Raw genomic sequence first — 21845 nt, forward strand, 5'->3', positions numbered from 1 at the left:
TTACCAATACCCTACGTGTAAATACTTCTGTCTTGGCCAATTTCAAGCTACAACACAATGTCTCTGAATATGGAGTTGGGAAGACATGTGCAATAGCACACCATTGTATTCTGTTTCCACTGAATAGATGCAATAAATGTAAATAACCTCTAAAGCATAGAAAACAGTAAAATAATTAGGAAATGAGGATTTTTAAAGTTTTTTTTTTTGTTTAGAAAAACAGCTTTATTGAAGTTTAAACTACACATATTTAACATGTACAAGTTTTGTTACATGTTTATAGCCATGAAATTGAGGTTTTCTTGGGCCCTCTGTAATCTCTTCCTCCTTACCCACCTACCCATCTTCAGGAAACCACTGATCTGCTTTCTGTCACTCTACATTTGTTTACATATTTTAGAATATTACATTAATCTGGGGGTAGCTTATGTAGGTCTGGGTTGAGAATCCCCCCATGAAATTGCAGTTAAGCTGTCTCTGGAGCTACAGTCTCGGGAGACTTGCTAGAGGCTGGAAGATTGAATTCTAATCTCTTTTCCATGGCAGTTGACAGGAAGCTTTAGTTCCTTGCCACATGGGTCTCTCCATAGGGATGCTCATCACATGGATTCTTTCAAACACAGAAAGTGATCCAAGAGCAGGAGAGTCTACCCAAGAAGGAGACCAGTGTCCTTGATAACCTAAAATTGGAAGTTATATGTCCTCACTTTTTCTGTTTTATATGGGCTTTACAGATCAACCTTTGTAAAATGTGCGAAGGGTACCCAAGGGTAAGAATTCCAGGAAGTAGAGATTTGGGGTTCTTTTTTAGAGTTTACCTGCTACAATCACATTTTACCTTGTTTTAAAGTCTTTTTTTTTTTTTTTTTGAGACGGAGTTTCAGTTTTGTTGCCCAGGCTGGAATGCAATGCCATGGTCTCGGCTCACCGCAACCTCCGCCTCCCAGGTTCAAGTGATTCTCCTGCCTCAGCCTCCTGAGTAGCTGGGATTACAGGCATGCACCACCACACCCGGCTAATTTTGTATTTTTAGTAGAGACGGCATTTCTCCATATTGGTCTCAAACTCCCCACCTCAGGTGATCCAGCCGCCTCAGCCTCCCAAAATGCTGGGATTATAGGCGTGAGCCACCGCACCTGGCCTTAAAGTCTTTTAATGGTAAATTAAATATTAAAAATTAAATGAAGATTCTTATGTTTTCTGAATTATATCATGAATTATAAGAAAGATGAGAATAGGCCTGCCAATATTCTTCACATTTGAAAGTTTCCTACCAGCATAAATCCCCTGATGTTCAACAATGTTTGAGCCATACACAAAGCACTTCCCACATTCCTCAAACTCTTAGGGTATAACACCCATATGCTTTCTCAGATGCACTTTAAGGGCTGAACTGTATCTAAAGGTCTTCCCACATATTTTACATTTAAAGGGTTTCTCACCAGTGTGTACCCGCTGATGTTCGGTAAGGAATGAATTAAGTCTAAAGGCCTTCCCACATTCCTTACATTCAAAAGGTTTCTCACCAGTGTGAACACTCTGATGTCCAATAAGTTGTCCATAAACGGTAAAGGCTTTCCCACATTTGTTACATTCATAGGGTTTCTCCCCAGTATGAATTCTTTGATGCTGAACAAGGTATGAGCCAGAACTGAAGGCCTTGCCACACTCCTTACACTCATAGGGCTTCTTACCAGTATGGATTCTGCCATGTTGCACAAGGTACGAGGCTCAACTAAAAGTCTTTCCACATTCCTTACATTCGTAGGGCTTTACATCAGTATGAATTTTCCGATGCTGTGTGAGATGTACGTGCACTCTGAAGGCCTTGCCACATTCCTTACACTCATAGGGTTTCTCTCCAGTATGAACCCTTTGATGTACAGTAAGCTGATGGCGACTAATAAAGGCTTTGCCACATTCCTTACATTCATGGGGTTTCTCCCCAGTATGAATCCTCTGATGCTGAACAAGGTATTAGCCAGTACTAAAGGCCTTGCCACACTCCTTACATTCATAGGGCTTCTCGCCAGTGTGAAGTCTTCCATGTTGAACAAGATACGAGGCACGACTGAAGGTCTTCCCACATTCCTTGCATCTGTAGGGCTTTATCCCTGCGTGAATTCGCTGATGTGCATGAAGGAAGGAACTAAGTCTAAAGGCCTTTCCACATTCCTTACATTCAAAAGGCTTCTCACCAGTATGAATACTCTGATGTCGAGTAAGCCGTCCATACACAGTGAAAGCCTTCCCACACTCCTTACATTCATAGGGTTTCTCGCCAGTATGAATTCTCTGATGCTTAGCAAGGGGTGAGCTAGTACTAAAGGCCTTCCCACATTCTTTGCATTCATAGGGTTTTTCACCAGTATGAATTCGCTGATGTTGAATCAGGTATGAAAAGGTACTGAAGGCCTTCCCACACTCCTCACACACAAAGGGTTTTTCACCAGTGTGAATACTCTGATGCCGGGTAAGCTTTCCATATGCTAGAAAAGCTTTCCCACATTCCCTGCACTCATATGGTTTCTTCCCAGTATGAATACTCTCATGTACTGTAAGTTGATAGTTACCGCTAAAAGTCTTTTCACATCGTTTACATTTGAGTGACTTCTCACCAGTGTGAATTCTCCTATGCTTAACAAAGGCTGAACCTCTGATAAAGGCCTTCCCACATTTCTCACATTTGTAGGGTTTCTCATCAACATGCAATCTCTGATGTATGGTGAGTTGATGTCCATTACTAAAGTTCCTCCCACATTCTTTACATCTGTTGGGTTTTTCACTACTATGTATTCTTTCATGTTGAACAGGCTTTGAGTCTTGACAAAGAGTCTTTCCATATTCCTGACATTCACGTGGTTTCTGTCTACTAATTTTCTGATGTGGGGCAAAAGATGGACAGTATTCAGAGGGGAGCATTTCTTTATGGCCAATTGTATCATCTTCCAACTGCAAATCTGAAAGAAAAATTTTTTAAATATCTTATTCTATATGAAAAAAAATTCTAGAGAAGAGAAAAACTGAAAATAACACTAACTAGAAATAAATAGCTCAGTAATATTAAAATACCATTATGAAATTCAAAAAACAGAAGGAATACAGAGATTAACAAGTGTTTATGTAAAATAGTAAGGTTGGTGATTAGTGACACAGTTTTTATTTAGGTGTGCATAAAAATCTTTGAAGAGCCTGTTAAAAAATGGATGTTCAAGCGGCATCCAGGCCCTCTGAATCAGATACAGGGGAAGTTCCTGGGCATCAGTACTATCAACCTTTCTAACAAATGTTTCTGATGCAGATGAAATTTTTATAATCCATATTTTATTGTTCCTTCTGGGGGTTTCTTGTGGCAGTTACATTAAAATCCATGTATCTTTCCACAAATAATATAGTCCCTGTTCACCTCTCATGCCTCACATCAGGACACAGCTCCCTCTGTCCCATACTGACCTAATTTCCCCCTTTTAGCACCTTGACGTTCTTACAAATTTCCTCACCTTTTGGTTCCATGTGCAGGTGGCATCATTGCCTAAAAATCTTCCGGTATGTTTTGTTTGTAGACTGGAGCTTTCTTATCCTACCCTGTTTAAAATAAAATGTCACTTGATCAGGAATATGGTAAACTGCTAACTTTGTCTAAGGATGTCCATGTCTTTATTTTCCAGCACTTCATTCCTTGGTTTCCTACTGGTTTTCTTTTTCTTTTTTTCTTTTTTGAGACAGGATCTCACCCTTGCCCAGGCTGGAGTGCAGTGGCACAACTGCAGCTCAATGCAGCCTCAAACTCCCAGGCTCAGGTGATTCCCTTCTACCTCAGCCTCCTCGGTAGCTGGGACTACAGGTATGTGCCACCACGCCCAGCTAATGTTTTTGTAATTTTTATAGAGATGGGGTCTCATCACATTGCCTAGGCTGGTCTCTAACTCCTAGGCTCAAGTCATCCTCCCACCTCACCTCCCAAAGTCCTGGGATTACAGGCATGAGCCACTGAGTCCAGCCTCCTATACAAAAGAAATAATAGTAATAAAATATCTCCATGCAAAGAATGATATTTTATAATTCCAATGACAATTATCATTTGTTGTTAAAACCATGACAAGACATATTGCTAAACTGAAGAAATGCATACTCCTTGAGAATAAAGTAAGATCACACAGATTATTGTTTAGTCACAAGGAGAAACATGTAACTCAATAATGTGGGCTTGGACCATTATCACTGTAATCTAGTAGACAGTCTTTTAATGAGGAGCACAGCCAGACGTTAGATGTCTCCTGATAAGATACACATTGCCTCCTTTGATATATTCAGACAAAACTGTTTACCACCTTTTAAAATATTACCATATTATTTGATAAGCCCATAGGACAAGATCACCGGGGTGGCCACTAAAGCACTGGGTTTGTACACAAAAACCAACTGCAAAATTGGATTAGATGTTATCTCACTGAACTCAATACTTGCCTTTAGGACGGTTCCCGTTATCTCCTAGGATCACTGTGGCCCATTCATCTCCCTTGTCAGAAAAAGAAACCTTTAGATAACTTAATTCAAAGAGGAGAAAAACTGGACCTTAGTTTGTGTCAAAAAACTTCAGTCAGGCTGTGTGCAGTGGCTCACACCTGTAATCCCAGCACTTTGGGAAACCGGCGGGCAGATCATGAGGTCAGGAGTTCAAGACCAGCCTGGCCAACATGGCGAAACCCTGTCTATACTAAAAATACAAAAATTAGCTGGGCATGGTGGCAGGCACTTGTAATCCCAGCTATTCGGGAGGCTGAGGCAGAAGAATCGCTTGAACCCAGGAGGTGGAGGCTGCAGTAAGCCAAGATTGTGCCATTGCACTCCAGCCTGGGCAACAGAGTGAGACTCCATCTCAAAAACAAAACAAAACAAAACAAAACTGCAGTCACCACTGAAAGAGAACTTTGGACTGTTTTCTTCTACCTCCGAGCCTTTTAATGTCAGGCTACACAAAAGGATCCTCAAAATGGGGAGAACCATATTTGCCCTGTAATCCAGATAACAGATCTGGACAATGTCACAAAGACACAAATTCATGTCCATGAAACTCAATAGGCAACGGTTCAAAATACATTGTTTAGAAAAAGTACCTTGCCTTCCAAGCAAGAAACATTATTCTTATGAGAAGAATGTTGTACTCGCATCTTTAAAGACCTCTGAAATCTTTAAAAACTCTAAAATGATTTAGGAAAGAAATAAGAAATCACGAAATTAGATAATTGGGATAATTCTTCTATATCTGGTTCTGTAGGCTCTTTGGATTAGGGATGGGATCTGTCCATGTGGTTGCATTTGGGTATAAGTCTTTGATCCTGGCTTAGAAGTGAACTATAAATTCTGACCGTAACCATTCTCTTAGGATTTGTCTATACTCTAGGGTTCAAATGCCTAGAGTCATAAATGCTATTGTGCAACCACTTTCTCATCAAATGATCCAAATGATACTCAATTTTTTTTTTTTTGAGACGGAGTCTTGCTTTGTCGCCCAGGCTGGAGTGCAGTGGCACAATCTCAGCTCATTGCAAGTTCCACCTCCCAGCTTCACGCCATTCTCCTGCCTCAGCCTCCCGAGTAGCTGGGACTACAGGCTTCCGCCACCACGCCCGGCTAGTTTTTTGTATTTTTAGTAGAGACGGGGTTTCCCCATGTTGGCCAGGATGGTCTCGATCTCGTGACCTCGTGATCCGTCCGCCTTGGCCTCTCAAAGTGCTGAGATTACAGGCATGAGCCACTGCGCTTGGCCTGTTTGTTTTTTTTTTAAGACAGAGTCTCGCTATGTCACCCAGGCTGGAGTGCGGTGTGGCTATCTCAGCTTAGTGCAACCTCCACCTCCCTGGTTCAAGTGATTCTCCTGCCTCAGCCTCTTGAGTAGCTGGGATTACAGGCATGCACCACCATGCCCAGCTAAGTTTTGTATTTTTAGTAGAGACATTTCACCATGTTGGCCAGGCTGGTGTCAAACTCCTGACCTCAGGTGATCTGCCTGTCTCGGCCTCCCAAAGAGCTGGGATTACAGGTGTGCGCCATCATGTTCAACTCCAAATGATACTCTAAATAAAAGAACAGAAAAAAAACTTTTGGAGGTTGAAATGACATAGTTGTGTACATTTGGATAATCATGGTCCCAAGAAGATAATAGCCTATTTTACAGACAAGGCTGAAGCATGACCAAAAAGGAGACGGGCGAAATTGAGAACAGAAATCAATGAAATTCCCTATCTCTGTGCTAAAGAAAACAGACCAGCATACCTCCCTGAACCTGTCTTAACCTTCAATATTCTCTCAGGGCCCACGGGATCAATTTTTAGTTTTTGAGTTTCTTTTTCAAGCAGTTCTATTTCTAAGAATTCGCATTTCATGACTTTTAGTCTTTCTTAAAGGCCTTCAAAAGAACAAAGAGAAAATTTACTTATTTTCAAAATACACTAAATTTCATTCAATTTTACAATTAGAGCTCTACTACACCTTTTTATAAAACTACAATCTACTATGAGACAGTAATCTTATTTATTCCAGTAAGAATCATATGTAAGAATAAGTTTCCTGGGAACATTTTTCTGTCTCATCATCCTGAGAGTTATTTCATCATTATTTGTCAATTATGCCCAAGCATGTGAAAACAGAAAGACTAAATAAGAAAGTGGATGAATGATGGCACTGCCTAGAAAGATGATGCAGTAGTGAAATAAATCAACGCTGCACCATCCTTCCATATCCTTACTGTGTTGCTCAAAAACCTGCAGTGCCTTTGAAAGCTTGAAAAAAGTCTGGACACATCACCTGCATGTCTTTTTTTTAAAAAATTAGCTTTTAGACTAGGCACGGTGGCTTATGCCAGTAATCCCAGCCCCTTGGGAAGCCAAGCAGGGTGGATCAGTTGAGGTCAGGAGTTTGAGACCAGCCTGGCCAACATGGTGAAACCCTGTCTCTATTAAAAATACAAAATTATCTGGTGTGGTGGTGTATGCCTGTAATCCCAGCTACTCTAGAGGCTAAGGCAGGAGAATTTCTTGAACCTGGGAGGCAGAGGTTACAGTGAGCTGAGATTGCGCCACTGCACTCCAGCCTGGGCGACAGAGCAAGACTCCATCTGAAACAAAGAGAGGAGAGGAGAGGGGAGGGGAGGGGAGAGGAGGGCAGGGGAGGGGAGAGGAGGGCAGGGGAGGGGAGGAGAGGGCAGGGGAAGGGAGGGAAGAGGAGACACTGATAGCTAAGTTGCATGTGGACTGAGTGGAACTCTATAAGTACCTGATGGGAACTCCATACTCTGAGCTTCCCTAAATGTAGAATCTCTTAAATGGCATGTCTTCTGTGGGGACCCTGGAAACCATGCCCATGGAATTGCTACGGGTACTGAGTTCTGTGAAATGCTTGTATCTTCTTTAAGTTGTGGCAGCTCGCAAACTCACCTGGTGTGTGTCTCGTCTATCTGCGCCTTACTTTTGGATGGCTATGCGAGTGTATCCCGCGTGAACCACTGTAAGGACGCAGCCTGACAAAACAGGTGAGGCTGCCCTGCCGGCAAGCTGGGGTTCCTGCTGCGGAACAGATGGTGCCAAGACAACCACAGGCAGTCTTAGTCTGAATGCGCAGTTGAGCCTAAGATGAACCTCCGGTGGGCACTGCAGGTGAAATGGTCTTTTGTGTGTTTGAATCATATCCTTAATTCTTAGTACCTTCTGCAGTATTTAGGAATAAAGTCTTGCAATTGTACAAGTTACTTAAATGGTACAGCAAAAAAATTTTGTATACACAGATATAGAGCAAAGTGGTAAATTATTAAGGACTAGTGAATCTTGGTGAAGATTGTTACGGAGTTTTTAACTCAGTTGGCAAAATGCAAAAAAAGTTCCCAAATTCAGACTTTTAAGAAGGGTATAATACTTCCAGATATTAAGCAATACTATAAAAAACAAAAAAGAAAATCCTCCAAGTAATATAAGGAGACTGGTAGGATACAAGGTGTATTGGTTTGAATACTGTCCCCCAAAGTCCTTCCACCCAGTACTTCAGAATGTGACCTTCTTTCTTTCTTTTTTTTTTTTTCCCATCTCTTCAGAACCAAATGCCTCAAGAGGACTGCTGTGTTCATTCTTGGCACTGGCTTGTCTCCCATTCTGTTTTTACCAGACCAGTCAGGCTTTTACCCCTAGATGCCCCTGAAAATTTCCTTTAGCAAGGCTAAATATTGTGGTCAGACTGGGAGCCATGGCTCACACCTGTAATCCCAGCACTTTGGGAGGCCGATTTGGGCAGATCACCTGAGGTCAGAAGATTGAGACCAGCCTGGCCAACATGATGAAACCCCACCTCTACTAAAAATACAAAAATTAGCCAAGCATAGTGGCAAGCGCCTGTAATCCCAGCTACTCAAGAGGCTGAGGCAGGAGAATCTTTGGAGGCAGAGGTTGCAGTGTGCCAAGATTGTGCCACTACACTCCAGCCTGGGCGACAAGAGTGGCACTCTGTCTTGAAAAAATATATATATATTGTGGTCAATTCTCATCACTGCTTAGCTTAGTTCTCTTTTCAGATGATCGTTCTTCTTTTTTTTTTTTTTTTCTTTTTAAGAGATGCAGTCTTGCTCTATTGCCCAGGCTGGAATGCAGTGGTGTGATCATAGCTCACTGCAGCCTCAAACTCCTAGGCTCAAGCAGTTTTCCTGCATCAGCCTCATGAGTAGCTAGGATTACAGGGGCATGACTCTATGCCTGGCTAATTTTTAAACTTTTTGTAGAGATGGGGGTCCTGCTATGTTGCCCAGGCTGGTCTTGAACTCCTGGCTTGAAGTGATTCCCCCTGCCTTGGCCTCCCAAAGTGTTGAGATTATAGGAAGAAGCCACTGTGTCTGGCCTACTCTTCTATCTTGAAACACTTTCTTCATTTGTCTTTGGTGGCACCACTTTCTGGTTTTAATTCTACCTTAAAAGAGGCAGTCTCTTTTGCAGCCTCCTCTAGAAGACCTCTAAATGTTAAGAGTAGCCACTACTGGCTGGGTGCAGTAGCTCACGCCTGTAATCCCTGCACTTTGGGAGGCCAAGGCAGATGGATCTCCTGAGGTCAGGAGTTCAAGACCAGCCTGGGCAACATGATGGGCAACATGATGAAACCCCATCTCTACTAAAAATATAAAAAATTAGTAAGGCTTGGTGGCAGGCACCTGTAATCCCAGGTACTCAGGAGGCTGAGGCAGGAGAATCACTTTAACCCAGGAGGTAGAGGTTGCAGTGAGCTGAGATTGCATCACTGCATTCCAGCCTGGGTGACAAGAGTGAAACTTCGTCTCAAAAAAAAAAAAAAAAAAAGAATAGTCACTACCTGCACTGACTCTCTAGGGGACCTCAGCCAGTGCCATGGCTTTAAATAGCAGCCAAATGCCAATGAATCCCAATTTTTATTTTTATTTATTTATTTTGAGACAGGGTTTTTCTCTGTTGCCCAGGCTAGAGTACAGTGGTGTGATCATAGCTCACTGCAGCCTTGACTTCCTGAGCTCAAGCCATCCTCCTGCCTCAGCCTCCCAAGTAGCTGGGACTACCGGTGTGTACCACCACGCATGGCTAATTTGTACATTTTAAGTAGAGATGGGATATCCCTGTGTTGCCCAGGCTGGTCTCCAACTCCTGGGCTCAAGTGACCCTCCCAACTTGGCCTCCCAAAGCGTTGGGATTCCAGGTATGAGCCACCAGGCACAGCTGCATCCCAAGTTCTCATGGGTAAGCCTAAACTTTCCCTGAGCTCCAGACTTGCATATTCTACAGCCCACTCAGCATCTTTGCTTGGATCACTAGTAGTCATCTCCAACTTAACATATGGAAAGCAGACACCTTTAGGTATGCCCTTCAACCTGCCCTTCCCTCTTTACCATCTCACATGACTGTATCCCCATTCAGCTGCTGAAGTCCAAACCTGTTGATCCTTCTTGATTTCCCTCTTCGCCTCCATATCCATTTACAATCCACCTACACATTGTGGGTTTTACATTAAAAATGTATGATGAACACCCTGCCTTCTCACCACTGTCCATCACTAACATCCTAATCCAAACCACTCAGAACCCCAGCTTGCATTGCTCTTGCCCCCATTCAGACTACCCACTACAAATACCTGCAGTAATTATCTAAAAACATACACTAGGATGATGGTTGATAGGGTTTGGCTGTGTCTCCACCCAAATTGCATCTTGAATTGTAGCTCTCCTAATTCTCATGTGTTGTGGGAGGGATCTGGTGGGAGATAACTGAATCATGGGGGCAGTTTCCCCCATACTGTTCTCACGGTAGTGAATAAGTCTCATGAGATCTGATGGCTTTCTAAGGGGAAACCCCTGTCACTTGGTCCTCATTCTCTCTTGTCTGCTGCCATGTAAGACGTGCCTTTTGCCTTCCGCCATCATTGTGAGGCCTCCTCAGCCACATGGAACTGTGAGTCCGTTAAACCTCTTTTTCTTTATAAATTACCCAGTCTCAGGTATATCTTTATAAGCAGTGTGAAAACAGACTACCACAATGGTGGAAATGGTAGCATTGTTTTTGAATTTAAACAAATACCCCCATAAAAACAGAGCAAACAGGATAGCAAAACTGTTAAAAAAACAAAAAACAACAAAAAAAACCTACAGATAACATATACAACAAAACTACAGGAAGAGGTACCCTCAAAATGGCAAAATTCTAGCAGACAGAGACAAAATACTACAGCTAAGACTTGTGTGGTTTAGGCATCTGTGCAGGAAAAAGCAGAGGGGGACAATGTGGGGTGTCTGACAGACCTGAGAACCCCAAAATAACCAGCAGGTGTCCATAAGCATAGCAGGCTGATTTGAGAAGAGCAGGTAAGACTGGGAGTGAGAATATGGGATGTCTGGCAAAGTTTGAAGTGGCTAGAGGTGATTAATCAGGGAGGGAGAAAGGTGAGTGTGATTAGGTACAGGGCATAAGCCTTAAGGGAAGGTAAAAGAGTTTTCTCTCTTCATTTGGAGAATCCAGGTTGAAGGGTATATGAAAACTCTTAGTACAACTTTCCAACTTTTCTATAAGCCTGATATTATTTTATAAAAATTGTTTTTAACATTTTTTATTTTACTTTAAGTTCTGGGATATGCGTGTAGAACATGCAGGTTTGTTACATAGGTATACAAGTGCCATGGTGGTTTGCTGCACCCATCAACCCGTCATCTAGGCTTTAAGCCCTGCATGCATTATATATTTGTCCAAATGCTCTCCCTCCCATTGTCCCCCAGCCCCCGCAAAAATGTTTTATCTTTTGACCAGAGTGATGGTTACAAAGGTATCTGCTTTATAATAACTCATCAAGTTGTACATTTTCATATTGTTTTTCTGGTATCTGTTTCCTATTTAATAGAATTTTCCAAAATTCAAACATTGGAAAAATGTAAATTAGGTCATAGTTTCTAGTTACATTAGAAAATAATCCAAATTCCCGGCCAGGCACGATGGCTCATGCCTGTAATCTCAGTACTTTGGGAGGCCAAGGCAGGAGGATCACTTGAGCCCAGGAGTTCAAGACCAGCCTGAGCCACACAGTGAGACCTTGTCTCTACCGAAGATTAAAAAAATTAGCCAGGTGTGGTGGCGTGTGCCTGTAGTCCCAGCTACTCAGGAGGCTGAGGCAGGAAAATGGCTTGAGCCCAGGAGGTCGAGGCTGCAGTGAGCTATGATTGCACCACTGTACGCCAGCTTAGGTGACAAAAAAAGACTGTCTCACTCAAAAACAAAACAAAACAAACAAATTCAAATTCCTGCTAGCACTCTAGCTTTTTCCTTCTTACTTTTCTCCCATTAATTCTGCCCGAACCTACTTACTGCTCCTGAAACACACAAAACTCATTCCCACCTAAAGCATCCACATCTGCTATTCCCTCTGCTTGGCATGTCTTACATAATTACACGGCCTGAACTCTCACTTCTTGTTCCTGTCTCTGTTCAAATATTACTGTCTAAGAATATATGAATAAATCCAAATGCAAAAGAGGAGGTAAAAGCAGTGAAATTCAAAACACAGATGGAATAATGCACTGGGAAAGTGACTAAGTCAGTAATAAACTGAGAGGGAAACAAGAGGTGAGTGAGTATTAAAATGGTTAATGAAGTTCCTTTGGAGAGGCTGGTGAGATATTTCTTTCTTACCCAAGTCTCAGCCTTTTTCTACCCAGGCCCTAGGGCTTTGAAGGGAAACTTCCAAACATGGCAGAGATGCACCTCCTCCCTGACAGCTGGGCTGTTTCCAGCAACGATGGCCTCCCTACCTGCCATGCTCTTACTCACCTGTGCACCATCTTCTTTCATCTTTCCTCTCTGTCACCTCAGGCTCTTTCCATTGTTCCAATAAGGCGATCACATGTGGTTTAGAAAGGGAATGTCCTGCTTATGAGATAAGAATGTGGAAAAGAAATAAAATGTGAGTTCAAAAATACTTTCAGCTTTGGTTAAATTTGCCATAAATGAAAGGTCAAACGACAGTGACCTTTATATCTCAGAGATGAGAAGAGTAAGAGGATTCATAATTCCAGATAAGTAGAGAAAGGTTTTATTCATTTATTTATTTAGAGATGGAGTCTCACTCTGTCACCAGGCTGGAGTGCAGTGCGCGATCTCAGCTCACTGCAACCTCTGCCTCCCAGGTTCAAGTGATTCTGCTGCCTCAGCCTCCCGAGTAGCTGGGACTATAGGCATGTGCCACCACGCCCAGCTGATTTTTGTATTTTTAGTAGAGATGGGATTTCACCATGTTGGCCAGGATGGTCTCAATCTCTTGACCTTGTGATCCGCCCACCTTGGCCTCCCAAAGTGCTGGGATTACAGGCATGAACCACCACGCCTGGCTGAAAGGTTTTATTTTAAATGAAATCTATCTATCTATCTATTATAAATATAGATAAGTATATACTCATTTATTTTTTGTGTCTTGATAAAAAACGGGGCCCAGTGGCTCATGCCTGTAATCCCAGCACTTTGGGAGGCCAGGGTGGGCAGATCACTTGATGTCAGGAGTTCGAGACCAGCCTGGCCAACATGGTAAAGCCCTGTTTCTACCAAAAATACAAAAATTAGCTGGGTGTGATGGTGTATGCTTATAATCCCAGCTACTAGGGAGGCTGAGGCTGGAGAATTGCTTGAACCTGGGAGGTGGAGGTTGCAGTGAGCTGAGAGCATTACACTCCCTTCCAGCCTGGGCAACAGAGTGAGACTATGTCTCAAAAAAAAAAAAAAAAAAAAAAAGGCCGGGCGTGGTGGCTCAAGCCTGTAATCCCAGCACTTTGGGAGGCCGAGACGGGCGGATCACGAGGTCAGGAGATCGAGACCATCCTGGCTAACACGGTGAAACCCCGTCTCTACTAAAAAAGTACAAAAAACTAGCCGGGCGTGGTGGCGGGCGCCTGTAGTCCCAGCTACTCGGGAGGCTGAGGCAGGAGAATGGCGTGAACCCGGGAGGCAGAGCTTCCAGTGAGCTGAGATCCGGCCACTGCACTCCAGCCTGGGCGACAGAGCGAGACTCCGTCTCAAAAAAAAAAAAAAAAAAAAGTATGACATTGTGATTGAGAACACGGATTGTGGAACCTAAGTGCCTGGGTTCAAGTTTCTGCTACCGTCACCTATGGGCTCTGTGGTCTTGCATAACTCACTTAAATACACTGTGCTTTAGAATTCTCATCTAAAATGGTTAGCACCTATAGAGTGCTTGTAACGATAAAAATCAGTTAATACAAATATATATTAATATAAAGAGCAGAGAACAGTGAACCAGCACACAGTAAGCACACTGTGTGTTACTAACATTATTATTGTTATTTTGCTAAGAGAAAAACAAAGTCTCCTTAGACATCTACATCTATAGGATATAGGTTTAATTTGCATTTACTCTTAAATGCAAAGTTCAGAGATGATGAATTTTAACCACAAAATCAGATTATATCATACGAAATAAAATGAGGTAGCTCCAGTTTTAAATGATTTGTTTATCCAATCCGCCAGCATATAAGTTGTATAGGCTCTTCAGGTAGAACAAATCAAGACCCTTTGTCTAGCTGTTTTGCCTGCAAGGTGGGTCAGATTTTCACAGAACGTTCAGAGCAATTCAGAGCAAAAACATAATAGAAAACCTGGCCTCTTTTGTCAATGTTTTGCAATAAACAATCCAGAATTCTAATCCTGCCATTGGATCATTTCCAACCTAACAAAGCTCAAATGATTTCTCTGGCAACAAGAAGAAATTGTGTTCAGTTCTTAAGCTAGCCCTAAAATCTATAATGGAGAAAGTATAACAGGGAGCAGATTCTCAATTATTTGAGAAAGGTACACTTACCCATTGACACCAAGTTCCTGTAGTTCTCCAACATCACATCTCTGTACAAGCCCCTCTGGGAAGAGTCCAGACTCTCCCACTCCTGCTGGGAGAAGGCTATGGCCACATCCTCAAATGTCACTGATCCCTGAAACTGCAAACCCACATATTTCTGGTGAAATCAAAGAAAATGCTTTCAAGGTGAAAGGAGAGGAAATAAACGTTTTGATGTAGTAAGGGAACAATAACATAGGCTGGAAGCTTATAACGTGGGAAGTGGATGAGCATAGTATCTGCATGTTCTGGAAGAATCCTGCTGCTATGGACAAAATGTCCTATATATTGTAGGATATCACAATACTCCATATCTGTGGTGAAATGGACAAAATAATCCTAGTTTCCCTTTTATGTAAAAGAGTATATACAAAGATATTGCCTGTTAGGTATCCAACTAAACAAATTCTCAAAAAGGATTAGTCTCTATATTACTCTTCCTTTAAGAGGAAAATAGCTATGATTTATTTCTCCAACTGTAGAATAAAATCTGTCTTAGAAAATAGCCATGACACAAATTTGTTGAATAACTCCTCAAGCTTCAAGTTCATTATGGTCAGATCGTAAGTGTTTTTCCTTGTATTAATAAACACTTTTTTCCATAGTGACATAAAAGTTATCTTGTGGATCTATATTGAGTTAGTAACTTTGCGAGGCTGAGGTGGGCAGATCACTTGAGGTCAGGAGTTCGAGACCAGCCTGGCCTACATGGTGAAACTTGTCTCTACTAAAAATACAAAAATTAGCTGGGCGTTGTGGCAGATGCCTGTAATCCCATCTACTTGGGAAGCTGAGGCAGGAGAATCACTTGAATCCAGGAGGTGGAGGTTGCAGTGAGTCGAAATTGTGCCACTGTACTCTAGCCTGGGTGACACAGCGAGACTGTCTCAAAAAAAAAAAAAAAAAAAGTAATGATTTTATACTTATAAATGAAGACTGAACCAAACGCCTCAGGTTCCCCAATTCTGGTAATCTGTTAATCTACTACTGATAACAATATACTTACAGTGTCACACAATATCCTTCACTTAATATTTTGTCTGTTGTTTTTTAAAATTTTTTTGAGACGGAGTCTTACTGTGTTGCCCAGTGTGTAGTGCAGTGCTATGATCATAGCTCACGGCAACCTTGAACTCCTGGGCTCAAAGTGTCTTTCTGTCTGAGGTTCCCAAGTAGTTAGGACTACAGGCAGGTGCCCCCATGCCTGGCTAATTAAAAAAATTTTTTTTGGTAGAGACAGGGTCTTGCTATGCTGCCTAGGCTGGTCTTGAACTCTTGGGCTCAAGTGATCCTCCCACCTTGGGCTCCCAAGGTCCTGGGTTTACAGGTCTGAGCCACTGCACCTGGCCATTTGGCTATGCTTGAGTTAATGGATTAGGGTGAAGATGACTCAGAACCAAACGCATGTTGTCCAAGTCTGGCAGGTCCCATTCCATAACAAAATTGACCTAGTATCACTCTCGGGCATCCCAAGAAGAATCATATCAATGTTTCACGTCACAATCACATTCCCAATCAATCTTTTTTTTTTTTTTTTGAGACGGAGTCTCGCTCTGTCGCCCAGGCTGGAGTGCAGTGGCCGGATCTCAGCTCACTGCAAGCTCCGCCTCCTGGGTTCACGCCATTCTCCTGCCTCAGCCTCCCGAGTAGCTGGGACTACAGGCGCCCGCCACCTCGCCCAGCTAGTTTTTTGTATTTTTTTTAGTAGAGACGGGGTTTCACCGTGTTAGCCAGGATGGTCTTGATCTTGTGACCTCGTGATCCGCCCGTCTCAGCCTCCCAAAGTGCTGGGATTACAGGCTTGAGCCACCGCGCCCGGCCCCTCAATCAATCTTAAAAGCCTCAGAGAGCATGTTATCTCATCATATTGAGACCAATTAGTACAAAATTCCATCTTATCAGCTCTGTGGAAAACTTCAAATCTTCTGATGTGTGGCCAAATGAAGCCAACAGATCGAACTCATCAAACCACAGCTGGATGTAGGAAGCTCAAATACTTCTGCCATGGGACTTCAATCCTTCACTGCTCTATCACAGCCTTTCAGCTAAGACTTACTATTTACCTGCTCAGAATTTGCTCAATGAATTCAGGAACATCAATTAGAAACGAGGACCTTGTAAGGAGGAAACAATACTTTGACATCTTTCTGCCACACAGAAGGAATCAAGTAGGCAATTAGATGGTGTACTCTGATGCAGAATGCTTCAGCTCAATTAAGGAAAATAGCCACATAATATAAAAATCCCAATATTTCAAGAAGAAACACCAACTTACGTGGGCCATGCTTTGAGAACTCTTAAGAACTGATCAGTCTTCACTGGGGTTCCTCTATCTGAGAAGTTCAAACTCTAGAAAATCCAGAAAGAGGAAAAGGAGGCTTTAGTGTTCTCAATGACATACATTAATAAACCTTCTTGTCCCTCCATTTCAGCTTCCGAACTGTGCTACAAAAACCCTCAAACAAAATTTGGAGAACAGTGGAATTCAGTCCTCTCTTGAACAGATTCTCCTCACTCCATTCCCATGTTCTAAGCCTAAGAAAGAGTCCACATCACCCAATCCAGAGCTTCTTTAATGGTGGCAGTATAAATCTGAGGTTGGTCAGGACATGGGAGATAGAGAACATAGGAGAAAATGATTAGGCAGTCACTAATATGGCTCAGTTTTCTCATCACTAAAATAGTAATAGGAATATCAGCTCCAACATGTGGTTGTCCTGAAGAATAAGAAAACCCACCCCCAAAACTTAATAGAATACTTGTTTAATATGAGTTAGCTCTTTTTTTTTTTTTTTTTTTTTGAGACAGAGTCTTGCCCTGCCACTCAGGCTGGAGTGAGTGCAGTGGCGCCATCTTGGCTCACTGCAACCTCTGCCTCCAGATTCAAGCGATTCTCCTGCCTCTGCCTCCCTTCTGAGTAGCTGGGACTACAGGTGCAGTCAAGCCCAGCTAATTTTTGTATTTTTAGTAGGGGGGTTTCACCGTGTTGGCCAGGATGGTCTGTATCTCCTGACCTTGTGAACCACCCGCCTCGGCCTCCCACAGTGCTGGAATTACAGGCGAGAGCCACAGCGTGCGGTCGAGTTAACTCTTATTATGGTAGTTCCCTCTTTTTCACAGGGGGGAGATACACTCAAAGATCCTCAGTAGATGTCTGACCGAACCCCACATATACTATGTTTTTTCTTATACCTACACACCTATGATTACGTTTAATTTACATATTAGGCATCATAAGGGAATTTTTTTGTTTTTTCTTTTTTTTGTTGTTGTTTTGTGACAGGGTCTCGCTCTGTTGCCCAGGCTGGAAAGCAGTAGTGTGATCTCGGTTCACTGCAACCTCCACCTCTTGGGAGCCTCCCGAGTAGCTGGGATTACAGGGGCCTGCCAAAACGCCTGGCTAACTTTTGTATTTTTAGTAGAGACAGGGTTTGGCCATGTTGGCCAGGCTGGTCTCAAACTCCTGACTGCATTGGAGTTGTCATTACATAAACATTATACAACCTTTATTTCATTTTAATTAAAGAAACACTTTATTTCCACTTAATTTATTTATGTATCTATTTTTTTTCAGAGACAGGGCCTTGCTTTGTCGCCCAGGCTGGATTGCAGTGGCATCATCTCCACTCACTGCAACCTCCACCGACTGCCAGTTTCAAGCACTTCTCCCACCTCCGCCTCTCAAGTAGCTGTGACTACAAGCGCGCACCACCACACTTGGCTAATTTTTATATTTGTAGTAGAGACGGGGTTTCACCATGTTGCCCTGTTGCTGGTCTCGAACTCCTGAGCTCAGGCAATCCACCCGCCTCAGCTTCCCAAAGTGCTGGGATTACAGGCATGAGCCGTGCCACCCGACGTGTTTCCACTTTTTACTTAAAACGTGTTTCTCTGGCATGCTTTCTTTTAATTCTAACTAAAAAATTGAGCAACTCTTCTTTAAAAACAACCAAAAAACCAACAGAAAAGATTCTCTGATGTTTAAATTTCCTCTGTCCCCTAGCAGCTAGAGAGAGAGAGCTACTGCTGTGGGATAATGCAAAATTGAAGACCCTTAAGAAAAGGCTGGGGCCGGGCGCGGTGGCTCAAGCCTGTAATCCCAGCACTTTGGGAGGCCGAGACGGGCGGATCACGAGGTCAGGAGATCGAGACCATCCTGGCTAATATGGTGAAACCCCGTCTCTACTAAAAATACAAAAAACTAGCCGGGCGAGGTGGCGGGCGCCTGTGGTCCCAGCTACTCCGGAGGCTGAGGCAGGAGAATGGCGTAAACCCGGGAGGCGGAGCTTGCAGTGAGCTGAGATCCGGCCACTGCACTCCAGCCTGGGCTACAGAGCAAGACTCCGTCTCAAAAAAAAAAAAAAAAAAAAAAAAAAAAAAAAAAAAAGAAAAGGCTGGGTCCTATTTCTGTGCAATATGGAGATTGACGGAAATGTGTACAGCTGTCATCTTGCTCTCCTTTCTTACATAATTTTGTCATTAGGAAAGTAATCTGCACAACAGATACTTTGAAGTCCTTTTCCCTGCACTGATAATTTTCAGATGACATTGCTCTCATCTTTAAAAAAGGTGTAATACTTATAAAGTTTTTTCCAAACAAGAAGAGGCTTCCTGGCACTCCCACTTCTTTCCGCTGCATGCACAAGGTATCATATCTATCGTTTCCTTTTTAAACTGAGAGTTGAAGAGTCTTTTCTTCCTTTACATAAATCAATTACAGTGATTTTATCCAAAGTAGTATCAAATATTAATAGCTCAGATTCGCATGGAGGCCATGCACCCAGTCTTCGCGGGTGCACACCGGCCCTGTCCCACGCACCCTCCCTTTCCCTGCCTCTCCTGCACTCGCGGGCCCGGGATCCTCGCCCGGTCCACCCAACGCTCACGCAAGTCTCAGTTCGGGTTCTGCGCCGACCCAGGTCTGCAGAACTCCCGGTGCTAACTGTGTTCCTTTGCAGAAATTCAGGTTGCCTGGCGGGGATGCTCTAACCTCTGAGCCGGGCGCTGACTTCTACCTCGCAGAACTCCAAAGGTCGCTGCCAGGTCAACGACCACAATGAACTGGCAAGGAGGTAGAGTGAGGTCGTTCCAGGAGCAGCTGAGAAATGTAGTTTCAGGTTACATTGGCCGGATCGCAGTAGCCTGTGGGAAATGTAGTCCGGAGCCGTCACACCGTCGAGCATGCGCGGCGCAGTCCACAAGGCCTCCCACCAGCGCTCGGAGACTTCTGGGAGCTCCCGTCCGGCTGAGAGTGCGCAGGCGCAGGCGCTCGCAGAGCTGGAAGCCGTAGACCTCCAAGCTGGGTGATTTTGGGGGGTCGGGGGGCGGGACTGACACCTGAGGCCCGAAGTAGGTGGCCAGCTTCTTAGAGGGCCAACCCAGGGCAGTAACACACCAGGTCAGAAAAAGCAAAAACAAAAACAAAAAATGATAATGTATACCAAAATATGTTATTACTTTAACACAAAAATATGAAAACTAGGTGTTTGAAATTATCTTTCCGTACTGTTTGCTTTTCGCTACAGAAACACTATTATTTAACAGAACATTAATACGATTGAAAGGAATGAGGCACATCCCCCATATATCTCCCAACTTCCTGAGCCCAGCACAAACACATTCCTCCATATTTCTTTCAAACTTCAGAAAAACATCACTTGGGAGATCTCCGATAAGGAATGCTAAATGTATAATGTTAACCAATTGTAATGCTGTAACCGAGAGAATTACCTTGTTCCCTGTAACTTTACATATCCTGTTTACATCGGGCTATAAAAAGCAAGCACTCGCATTGTTCGAGGCCCTCTTGTATGCTGTGGAATGGAGGGACCAAATTCGAACTTGTAGTAAAGATCCTTGCCGCTTGGCTTTGACTCTGGACTCTGGTGGTCTTCTTTGGGGAACAAACGGTCTGGGCATAACACGATTAATAGTGGCAATTTGACTGATCACGTGTGAGAAAAATATATTTCTGTTCTCTGATACAGAAATTTTAAGTTTCTATTAAATATTTAAATTTTGTGTGTTCTATCTAAGATACTAAATGTAAGACCTTTTAAAAGGAGAATGTAAATAAGACGAATCAAACAGACATTAACTATATGTAAAAGGCATTTATCTTTCTGTCCCATCATACGTTTAGGAGATATTTACTCTTTCTGGTTCCGTTTCCAGTAATACTTCTCTGTATTATCTGCCTGTAGCCTTTATGGCATTCTTCTTTTGGTTTATATAATGCTAAAACTGAATACAGGCAAACGTGAAATTCACCTTGACTGTCAGCTCCGCTTTTGGTTTGTTTGCTTTGTTTTTGTTTTGTTTTGAGACAGGGTCTCCCTCTGTTGCTCAGACTGGAATGTAGTGGCGCGATCTCAATCTCGGCTCACTGTAATCTCCGCCTCCCAGGTTCAAGTGATTCTCCCACCTCGGCCTCCAGAGTAGCTGGGACTACAGAGTAGTGGCCTCCAGAGGCGCGCGCCACTATACCTGGCTAATTTTTATATATTTTTTGTAGAGATGGGGTTTTGCCATCTTGCCCAGGCTAGTCTCGAACTCCTGGGCTCGAGTGATCCACCCGCCTCGGCCTCCCAAAGTGCTGGGATGACAGGGTGAGCCACCGCGGCCAGCTGAGCTCTGTTCTTATTAAGCCCACATTACAGTGATTCCTGGTGTCAGTCCAGGGTGATGACATTGATAGGGAAGCGGTGAAGGGGAGTGCTGGGGAGGGAAGGTCGGGGTCCCTTTAAATGATATGGAAGGGGGGAAGGGAAGTGCTGGGTACAGGAGGGTGTGGTCCCTGGCTAGGGCTCCACCCCTGGCCCTGTGCCCACTGACCTAGTTGAGGACAGGCATTTTTGTTTTCCTGCCCAAATTTTGCATTTCCCAAGACCGCCCTGGCCTGCCAGGCCCCCATCCTGTTCCCGCCCCCATCCTGTGCCTATAAACACTCCGAGACCCTAGGAAGCAGACACACATGCCACCGGACATCGAGAGGAACATGTTGGCGGAAGAAGACGTGACAGACGCTGGCACGCGGGCAGGCCACCCACCAGAAGGACGCAGAGTTTGGCTGGGGCAGTCGGAGGAGAGCAGGTGCTGCAGAGCAGCCCGACTCCAGGGGAAAACCATCTGCCTTCTGGCTCCCCTAACTGTTGAGAGCTACTTCCACTCAAAACCCTGCAGTCATCCTCCAAGCCCATGTGTGATCTGATTCTTCTGATACACCAAGACAGGAACCCCGGGATACAGAAAGCCCTCTGTCCTTGCGATGAGGCAGGGATCTAATTGAGCTGACTAACATAAACCGCCTGCTGACGGCTAAACTAAAAGGGCACCCTGTAACATGCCCACTGGGGCTTCAGCTGTAAACATTCACCCCTAGACACTGCCATGGGTTCGCAGCCCCACAGCCCACCCGTCTGTATATTCCCCTGGAGGTTTGAGCAGCGGGGCACTGAAGA

At 43.7% G+C, this 21845-nt stretch overlaps 1 protein-coding gene across 1 annotated transcript; it reads right to left on the minus strand.

Annotated features, from left to right (window-relative positions):
• Positions 1-1159: 1159 nt before the first annotated feature.
• ZNF30 (zinc finger protein 30) lies at positions 1160-19689 on the minus strand. Its single transcript, XM_031659665.1, is given in 5 exon segments — positions 1160-2960; positions 12315-12410; positions 14353-14485; positions 16661-16734; positions 19376-19689. Coding segments are annotated over 4 exon segments (1854 nt in total). The 5' UTR covers positions 16670-16734; positions 19376-19689; the 3' UTR covers positions 1160-1344.
• Between the last annotated feature and the right edge of the window lie 2156 nt (positions 19690-21845).

This window comes from Papio anubis, chromosome 20 (genome assembly GCF_008728515.1).
Source record: "Papio anubis isolate 15944 chromosome 20, Panubis1.0, whole genome shotgun sequence".
NCBI lineage: Eukaryota > Metazoa > Chordata > Mammalia > Primates > Cercopithecidae > Papio > Papio anubis.